This window comes from Brachyhypopomus gauderio, chromosome 15, assembly GCF_052324685.1.
Source record: "Brachyhypopomus gauderio isolate BG-103 chromosome 15, BGAUD_0.2, whole genome shotgun sequence".
NCBI lineage: Eukaryota > Metazoa > Chordata > Actinopteri > Gymnotiformes > Hypopomidae > Brachyhypopomus > Brachyhypopomus gauderio.
Genome location: NC_135225.1, coordinates 20,607,021 through 20,617,330, shown reverse-complemented (window position 1 = coordinate 20,617,330; position 10,310 = coordinate 20,607,021). Strand labels below are relative to the sequence as shown.

The 10,310-nt window shown below is 43.0% G+C and overlaps 1 protein-coding gene and 1 long non-coding RNA gene across 2 annotated transcripts in view; one reads left to right on the top strand and one right to left on the bottom strand.

The window, feature by feature from the left end:
* The window catches only part of pcsk2 (proprotein convertase subtilisin/kexin type 2), a 39,356-nt gene that overhangs the window by 14,369 nt on the left and 14,677 nt on the right, over window positions 1–10,310 (bottom strand). The window contains exons 6-10 of the mRNA XM_076974871.1: window positions 9,151–9,227; window positions 6,616–6,704; window positions 4,222–4,397; window positions 2,072–2,287; window positions 1–89 (exon numbers count right to left, since the gene is read on the bottom strand). The exon at window positions 1–89 is cut by the window's left edge and continues 12 nt beyond it. Coding sequence (XP_076830986.1) covers window positions 1–89; window positions 2,072–2,287; window positions 4,222–4,397; window positions 6,616–6,704; window positions 9,151–9,227 — 647 coding nt within the window. The remainder of the gene's footprint in view (window positions 90–2,071; window positions 2,288–4,221; window positions 4,398–6,615; window positions 6,705–9,150; window positions 9,228–10,310) is intronic.
* On the top strand, window positions 3,359–7,079 carry LOC143476613 (uncharacterized). Its single transcript, XR_013121338.1, has 3 exons — window positions 3,359–3,463; window positions 6,031–6,106; window positions 6,560–7,079. It is a non-coding gene; the product is annotated as an uncharacterized LOC143476613 (long non-coding RNA).

Genomic DNA, 10,310 nt, shown 5'->3' with positions numbered 1-10,310 from the left:
GCCAAGGCGAAGACGCCGGCTGCCTCAGGGGCAGCGGCCGACGTGCCAGAATGACGCAGTGTGCAGTTTCCATACAGGTCTGTGGTGGCCTGCAGAGAGAGAGAGAGAGAGAGAGAGAGAGAGAGAGAGAGAGAGAGAGAGAGAGGGAGGGAGGGAGGGAGGGAGAGAGAGAGAGAAAGAGAGAGAGAGAGAGAGGGAGGGAGGGAGAGAGACAGAGAGAGAGAGAGTGAGAGAGAAAGAGAAGAGAGAGAGAGAGGGAGGGAGGGAGGGAGAGAGAGAGAGAGAGAGAGAGGGAGGGAGGGAGGGAGAGAGAGACAGAGAGAGAGAGAGAGAGTGAGAGAGAGAGAGACCTGTTCCCATGTTTCTACCATTACATCCATTTTACAAATGCGTCATGTACAGAGAACGCAGCTTTGGAGGTATCAAGTGTTTTACATTCATGCCAATAAATTCTTGAACATAACAGACGCAGACAAGCGTATTTTGGAATGAACTGAAAATGAACAAAAAACGGTCAAACAATGTCTTAAAACAGCTTAATATTAACTATGTATTTATTGCTCAAAAAGATAACAATTTGAAATCATCTACAGCTGCCTTATGTTCTATTATAACCTACAAGCCTTGAATCTAAATCCAGTCCAATCTAAGATTTTTGAAATCACTCAATTTAACTGATCGGCAAAAGTGTAATCACACCTGACTCTTAGGTGAAGACGTCCCACTGATCTAAGCTACAAAAAGAAAAGAATTTTAACAGGTTCCACATTTTAAATATATGTCGAACCTATAAGCTTTTTCAATCAACCCAAGTTTGATTCTACAGCACCTTTTACAACAGTCGTTATCACAAAGCAGCTTTACATACGTCCAGGGGAGTGAGCCTGAGACCACAGTGGTAAGGACAAACTCCCTGCGGCTGACAGAGAAAACGCTCAAGAGGAACCCTAACCCAAAAAACGAGTTCCCATCCTCCTCTGGTGAACACCTGACAACATTTGAATTTTAAGCCAACCAGAACCAAAAGCACTGACACCTACATGGAAAAAAATTACAAAACAGCAACCATCACAATCGAATATCTGTTGCACCTTGAGCTTTCGTTTTATCCTAGTTAACAGTTCCAAATTTCTGAAAGATGCATTGCCTCAAAGAGCATATATCAGGAGACATGCAAGAAATACATGAAATACTTCTCTTCCATTATATCCCTTGCACAGTATAATAACAGTATAATCTCTTAACACAAATGCAATTGTTATATAATATCAATATGATCATAATTATTCATATCTCAATCAAGATAATTTAATTAATACTTATACTCTTAGATCATTATTCGTCGGCTCATTTTTAGATAATTAGATATATAAATTACTAGATATTTTATAGATATTAGATTATTAGCTCATATAGGGGAGAGTGTGACAGTCATCAGGTAATGAGGGTGGTGATGAGAGAGGACTGAACATCTCTCAGACACCAGCTCCACACTGATGCCACATCCCTCCACCCAGCCCTCATCTTTGTCTCTCTGTCTTCCTTCATGTCCATCTGACAAGATCCTCAGTCCCGCGGTGCAAGTGGCCTTCATCTCAGCTCCATTAGATTGGGGGGGGGGGGGTCAAATTAAGATCTCCAGTTCAGTCTACACAGCCTGGCAGGCGTCCCGCGTCAGCCAGCATGAAAGCTCCAGGAAAGAGCAACTACACCACCCTTCCCACCCAGAAGGTGGAACTACACCACTCCACATGTGTTCTCTTGGACTCTGAGCCATCGGAAGTTAATCCTGGCAAAATCTTCACTACAGGACTCAACCGTCTTAGGCAGCTTTACCACCAGGGAGCACATATACCAATCCTTAGCTTCAAGTCTCTGTCCCCAAGACTCAAGCTTATAAGCAACCTTTAAACATATCGCTGTGTTCACCATTAATACGAAATAGTGATGTTGCTTAGTTGTTGGTTTGCTTTACTTCTTAAATAAAATTAAAAAAGATCCGACAAGTGAAGACAAATGCAAACAGGCACATCTTCAGCCCACAACATTAGCATACAGACACGCTGCTCACCACGCCCGCCTCGGGGTTCCTCTTACGGCCGTTGCTGAACGTGGAGGCCAGCGTAGAGGAGCAACTCTCGTCGTACAGGGCCGTGCGCCCGTCGTTGATCGCCGAGTTGATGGAGATGGTCCACATGCTGGAGGCGTAGCCGTCGCAGTTGCAGTCGTCATAGCTACCGCCATCCCCTGAGGCCCAGACGTAGATGCTGCCTTTACCCCCACGGCCCTGTGGGATAGCCCAGCACAGTCAAGCACAGGCAAGACTAACAAGTGACTAACACAGGCTTAAGTGATACGAGGCATATTCTGGAATTAGGTTCTTACTGCAGGAAGACAGATAAGCATACTGTGTGAAACCTTCACTGATGTCAGCAGGTAAGGAGGCAATCATTGCATGTTTTCATATCAGAAAATGTGCTTGATTGTTCTGTAATGATTTTGGTACTTGTTCCTTGAGCTTTTTAATGAAATAATAAACTACGATTGGCTTATTGGATTGCTTGGGGTGACAGTGTGCTTGGAAACTATAAAATTAAAACAAGCATTAAAAAAAGTACTGCCAAGGGTTTTGTTTTGGTAAACATATTTTTCTCTCATCATCTCTCTGTATTTATTTTTATTTCTCCCTCTCTCTCTCTCTCCCACTCTGAATGAAGACCCATCAACTCAGCTTGGCTGCAATTAGCTAAAACAAATGACTGCACTTTCAACTCTGTTGCTTTTGTACCGTGTTCTATTCACACAGAGTCCTGCTAAGAGGAAACCTCATCAGTGTGGGAGGGCCACAGTCTCCCATGTTTGAGGGATACTTTGAGGTTAAATAGTCACAAGGATTTCCGTGCTTAAGCTATAAGAATGCAATTTTTATGACTCCTACAGCCGTGCGATTATTTATTCTTCCTCCACTAAAGCCATACAAAGCGAAACATTAATTATTTAGTCATTTAGCTCTAGTCATTTAGTTGGTTCGGCTAAGAAAATGGCTCCTTTAAGAAGCAATTAATTGTTATTTATTTGTTTTCTATGACAAAAATGTACAGTAAATTACTACCTAGTGCACACTGTGCCATGCTGCAAGTAAACAAATGAAGATGTCATGTGAGATATAAACCATTAAAGTCTTGGGATTCTTGGACAGCAAACCAACCATGACTAGAACCAAGAGCTTCAGTGCCCACAGTGAAAGGGGGGGGGGGGGGGGGGGGGGGGGGGGGGGGGTGTGGTGTGGTGTGGGCGGGGCCTGACTTCTTTCAGGTGCAAATTGTTCACAAAGTGAAACGCAGCGCTCTGATAAAACCACAGAGCCAGCTCGGTCACTACCATTTCCCTTCCATTAGCTGCAATTTGTACAGGCACAAAGCACGGGCTACAGATGCTAAACTAAGTGACGTTTATAGGGAAGGTGAGTAGACTTCGGCCACCCATGTAACAAGTGTTACAGGGTTCCCCAGAAGACTCAACTACTCGATAGGAAACATGGAAGTGAATTACACTCCACATCAATAGGAAGCTCTTCAGAGCACACAGGACAAGGCTTACGTAAGCTCCATTATGAGTGAGTGGATCATGGCTGGGTGAGGGCAGTTGGATTTTCTCTCTTCTAGGAGGAAGAGTGAGAGAAGTCTGCTCACTCCCTGACTGCACTGAATCTTGAGGGCACCTTTCCATAGTGCTACGATTAATTAATCAACAAGTTAATTTGAGGCCATGGTCATGAGCCTTGTTAGTCATGTCTTAGGACTGTTATGAGACAACTTCTGTCTCATGAATTTGTACTTTATGTAGTTTAAAATCCCTAAGGGTCTTAGAACTTCACATGGCAATTAAATATTTGTCCAGTTGTCTAGTATGAAAGTTGATTTAAATAACTATTACGCCCGGAAGGACTCATAACTCCAGTGGCTATGAGTTTACAACAGCTGTTACAATTTATTATTTATTATGTATTTTTTCCCATAGCAGCAGGTGTGTGCTTCAAAAATGGAACAGTGAAAAACAATAAATTGCATCCCATCTGAATAAGTTATGTATAATGTGACTTTAAACCGAGCAATTTACCACATTTTCCCTCAGAAATCACTGCGGTATCAGCCTGCCTGCCTGTTCATCTGTTTATGTAAATATTATGATTGAGTGAACAACTACATTTCCCAAGAGTACCTTGTTCACGCCGTCTGCCATGGCCTGCAGTGTGAGTTCACGGGGCCCATCCACTGTCTTGCCGTCATCGGTCGGGCCCCAGCTGGCACTGTAAATGTCAACGACCTGTGGCATGTGACTGATTGAGGAGGCTTCAATGATGTCTGTCATGAAGGGCTGGTCCAGCATACGGATGCCTGCACCAAGACACAGCCAGATTACAGATTACATGAGGGTTCCCATGCATCTGAACTTGTGTCAGGGTCTGAAGTGCAAATTTTATGGCAGGACCAGCACTGATCATTTAGACACATGCATCTGTAATGGTTGGGTGTGCATCAACTAGATTTACCTCAAATTACATATTTTCCCTCATTCCCTATTTACTCCTTGTCTCTTTCTGAAGTGTACCCTATAAGCATTTTTTTCTTGACCACTCACAGAACTCCAAATTGCCCCCTGTCAGCAGTGGTTGCAACACCAGTCATCTCCTCTACCCTTAACTGTTAAACACTTAACTTGCACAGTCATGATAAGTGCACTCTGGAACCGTCAATGTACTTTCTAGAAAACTGCTATTACTGTTCCACCACAAACATTCAGACCACTGTCATCCATCACCTTCCAGGTCCTCAAGAACACTTTCTAAGCCTTTTCTCATCAGAAGCCACTTTTTCTTCTTGCTGTTGGGATCCCAACCAGCTTGTCTCGAAACCACCAATCTCAGTCAGGGCAATCACTTTGAAGCTTCATGCCTATGAATCAGCCACCCGGTCCTCAAAGACCTTCAAAACTATCGACCACATTATTCTCCTGTCCATGCTTAACAACCTTGTGATCTCTAGTTCAGCATGACACTGGCTTACATCCTTTCTGGAGGGACGTTGGTGTCCTCTGGCACACATGCACACTCTCCATCCATACAGGGCGTATCCTATGACAATTTACGACACACCCCTCCCGTGCCCTCCCTCAGACACTTACATTTTGATTCATTTCTCCTAATACCTTGCAGACATTATGGATGGAAGCGTATCACCTAAAGCTGAATCTCAGAAAGTCCAGGGTATTGCATATCACTGACGTGCAGTCTTGTACAACACCAGGAGGATTCAACCATTTATCTTCATAAACGATCCAACCACTCTTTGTTCAGGCTCTGATCATATTGAGATTGGTCTAGCCATTAGATCCTTGCAGCTGGTCTGGAATATGCAGTAGCTGCACAGCTTGTGTTCGATCTCACCAACTTCTCCCACTATACTAAACTGCTGTGCTCCCTCCACTGGTTTCCTGTGGCTTCCTGTGTTTGACTGAAATTCCTGATGCTTTCCTACAAAGTCATAAGTGCGTCAGCCTCTACCTTTACAAAGCCATTTGTCAGATCCCACACTCTCCCTCTGAACAAATGGTTATGGACTAAAAGCCTCCTTCTTCCAAGAGCACTTAAATAAACACTAATCCTGCACACAATTACCAAACCTTCCTGTAGTTTTATTCCCCATGTATATATTCATTTATACTGACTCTTGTCTCTTTTGACTGTGCCTTGGTTGGAGGGTATCCATAAACTTGTCTTTTGTATCAACATTATGATAAATGTTTACAAATGAGATGGCAAAGTGCTTCTGTAATTCACTCACGATGGGAATCTGCCAAATTATGTAAATGTGCATTTTAAAAATAAGGAAAACAGTAAAAACGCCGTATGCAGCTCTGGAGCTTAACCCATCAATAACAGTGTAGCCTACGCAGTCCTTTTGTAAGAAAGGTGAACTGCATTGTTTGGGTAACAGTTAATCTCTTTTCCATTTGTGCCCTTTGGAATAGAAAATGTCAACTTGCTACACTCCTGAAATCACGCAGTGTGTCTGGTCACCGGCCCTCCTCCTCTATTACAACCATGGTGGGTAAATGAAACATTCATAAGTAGGCTGTTTTCATGATTTATAATTATTTTGCCATGTATTATTTATGATTTAATTTATACATTCCTTATAAATGTTTACAGTGTTTGATTTATAAAAGTACTATTGTGAATTGCATGTTGCTGTTAGCAATACATAATAGCGCATTCAGACAAGCTAGCTGTGAAATAAATGTAACTACTAGCTTGTGGTCTTGCCTCAAGCAGCTTTTTAATTGCTTTATATTGGACAAAATTAAATTCCATTTTGAACACACTAAGTTCTGTGGTTTCTATCTGCTTTGCAAATAACTATTTATTCTTTAAAGCACTTTGAGTTGCATGTACGTATGAAAGGTGCTCTCTCTCTTTCTCTCTCTCTTTATATATATGTGTGGTGTGTGTGTGTGTGTGTGTGTGTGTGTGTGTGTGTGTGTGTGTGTGTTCTCCAAGGCTGTCCAAGAGAGGCCGGCATGCAGTTTTACGTTTGTAGCAATAAACACCAGTACCTGCCACCTTGGAGTTGTAGGCCACACCCACTCCACAGATGTTGTTATGGGCAACAGCCGACACCTCCCCAGCACATCTGGTCCCATGACTAAAGACAGTGTTCAGAACAAAGGAAGAGTCACGTTCAGGGTTGGACTCCTGTGTTCCACTGACCTCCAGTCAGTCTGTGACTCTCATTAACGCTCCATTCCTTCATCCCCATCTCAAAGCTTCATACTAGCATTGCTTTGTATTCTAATTCACAGATCACAGTGGGATCAAAGAACTCCTAGATACTAACGGCATTCATTTATTTATTAATTACATAAAATATTGTAATTGGCCAATTTAGCTATCCAGCTATATTGACATTGCCCCAACTTTCTAGTCTTCTAAGCTGTTTCATTTCTTTCACACTTTCACAATGCTGAGCAGGTCAATGAAGATAGAAACATAGATTGCCCCTTCAGGATATACATACTGTCTTGTGTTTGCTCTACCCTAACACAAAATTATATTATAATTTGATCAGTTATTTTATGAGAACTGGGACTAAGAATCATTGCTGTTATTTTTCAGCTCTAGTGAGAAGCCTCAATGCAACTAATCTACAGTCAATTGTTTGCTTAAAATATCCATGAGAGTGATGTACAATATTTTGACTTATGAAAGTCAATTTTCACCTAATCAGCCAAATCAGAGTCCTTGTTATACTACATAAGTGTAACGCAGGGATGCGGGCGGAAGGACGAGGCACAAACTCCAGCTCGCACACTCAAACGTCACTTTTAATGAGTGATCGATGTAGCGCACACAGCGCGCACACACAACACAAAAACGAACAGGTGACACTCAGACAAAGACGAGCACAGGACACTGCGCGAACGCACATTAAATAGGCGGTCAACGCTTACCCTCGTGATCTCGAGACAAGGCACAGGTGCGACTACGAACACGCTCACTGACAACCCACACCCACGGAAGTACATACATGGACACAACGACACACAGACAACATAGCGGCACGCCCACAGGGAAGGGTCCGGGGCTGTCACCGTGACAATAAGAAGTTCACACTGAATCAATGTGTCACGTTTTGCTGTAGGGTTTTCTACATTTTTTACCATTTTTACAAAATTGTCATCACTGCATGCAACAAATGAATTAAATAGGATTTGTCTGCTACTGTTTAATGTTAACTAAGTAATTAATGAATTCTAGTTGTCGAGTCCTTAACATGGGGGGGGGGGGTATTGGGTTCATGTGCGCATGTCAATTGCTAAGCGGGAAGACCGCTAGCAACCGCGGACAATCGCTAATAGCAGCAAAAACATAAACGATGCAGCGCTTTGGTGCATGGCAATATAGTGAGCTGTTTTTAAAACAAGCCCGCGGGCGACTCATAACGTCCTCGCGGGCGACATGGTGCCCGCGGGCACCACGTTGGTGACCCCTGCCTTAACACAACTATACAAGGACCTGGAGTTTGTGAGCTGAAGTATAGCTGGGAGTGGTATACGCATACTTCATGTGCACACCGTCTTTGTTCAGTATCTGTTGAGGACACTTTTCCGTCCTGCAGTTTGAAATGATTTAAGCATCTCCCACACACAATCACTGCTTGATGCCAGACATTAATAGCTCCCCTTACTGTATGGGCATTTGTGTTATGAATAATCTAAAGTGAGGGCCCATTGTCTGCTGTCATTTTACTGAGCTTCATCGTGATAGCTGCCACACATGAACAAAGGAGAGACAGACTCCATTTTATACTGTTTCTGGATCAGGTTCTTCTTCCTGAATAATGATCGCAGCCATTATACGAAAACTGCATAATGTTTCCCAAATCAGCACAAAGGGAGGCTTTAATCCTGGAGGAATTTCAGCATGACAGACAGTGGGTGACTCTCATCACTTTCATACAGCCAGAGCTGCTCTCTTTATAAATAACCATCTGATTAGCTTGCAAGTCTGTGGCATATTGATATTACTATTGCCATCACACACAGCTCTTCCATCACTCCCACATATATGCATATGAAGTTATATATACATTTCACTGGCTGCCTGTCTTAGGTGGTGCAAAAGTGGTGATGACAGTAGGTGTAATAATTTGGTGGCGTTGTTAGAATTAGACCACAGCATCCAAGCCATGTTGGAAAAGCACATTTTATCTCTCTCTGTTGATCTATGTGTTCTGTAGTGATGATTCTGTAGGGGTGAACATTAACGCTGCTCGGGCGCTCAACGTCCTGTGTTGTCTCTGCACTGATTTTGATGAAACACACAGAACTAGCTTTGGGTTCTGTGCGGAGTCAGCATGAGACAGACACTCTGTGTTAATGCAGCTAGATTGAGATCCCAGGGAACAGGACGACTTAATGGGGTTACGTGTAAGGAAAATCGATGTAGAGAAGCAAGCAGTCCTTTGGTCCACTGCTGCCAGGAAACATGGTCTCGGGTCAACTCACTCATCTTCCTCCTCCACCCCCTCCACCCCTTATGCTGCCTTCAGTCACAAATGCAGCCAAACACACTGACAGAGCACTGATTACCTGTTAAACCAGTCATCCGTGTAGCGGGGGTATGGGTAGGGGTCATTACTGCTGAAGTCGTAGCTGGCCTCTGCATTCTGCAAGAATAAAAAAACATTGACTTTTTTTTATTGGTAGCCAGACATGGACAGACACCCTGTCTGTTACTGCAGCACTAATAATGTTGTATATATGCTCATTTTTAAGACTTGATCAGAAAATGCACTGTGGCATTTTCCATCTTGTTTCTCTCACAACCTATTTACACCTGCACTAAAATGCATGTCTGAATGAATCCTGAATTCTTTTATTAGACAAGAATGGGCACTTATGATTGGATGTGCCAACCCTTCCACCTTGTTAGCTAGATAGAGTTATAACAAATACATCTAGTTTTAATACTCCACGACTGGATCATTGCACCAACTCATATCTGCAAGTACTGCTTTAGCAACTCGGTGAACTGTAGTTTTGAAATGTACCCGATATATTCACACAGAACGCATCTCCTGTCGGCAGTAGATAAAGCAGTCAATGGGCTATAAGACTTTATCAAAGGGAGGTTTCAGTTTGATATGCAGCCTTCTGAGGAAATGCTTTCACGATGTTTTCTTTCAGTGAACAGTCAGAGCTGTGGTGCAACTGTCATTATACTGATGCATCTCAAGTATCAAGCATACAAAAATATAAGTGAGCGTTTGGCTTCAACTAGAAGTTCACACAACTCTGGATGGAATGGCCAGGAAAGCAGATGGTTTGAGGTCGTTTTACTGAGTACGCTTCCAACCAGCTAGGTTTCCTCAGTAAGTGTGGTCAAGGAACTGTCCCCTTGCACACCGAGTGGCTTCTAGCTTCAATCCCGCTGTAAAGAAGTCTCCACCTTTGCCACAAGTTTCATCAAGGTCTCTTATTTATGCCACACAGTGTTGGAATAGGCCCTGTTCAGCTAGAGCAGTTTGACTCCATACAAAAATTCTACAGGGAGTTTGCTAAGGAGCTAGCTATGAATCATTGCATGTGACCTTGCTGCTAGCTATATGGGACTGGGAGTTGCATGTATGTCAAGCTAGTGCCCCTCACAAACTAAAAAGTAGTCCATGTCGCTATGTCCCAGCTCGAGATTTCTCAAGTTATTTTTCTGTGGTATCACCATTTCTGTAGTTTTATCTTCTTCTTTTTAC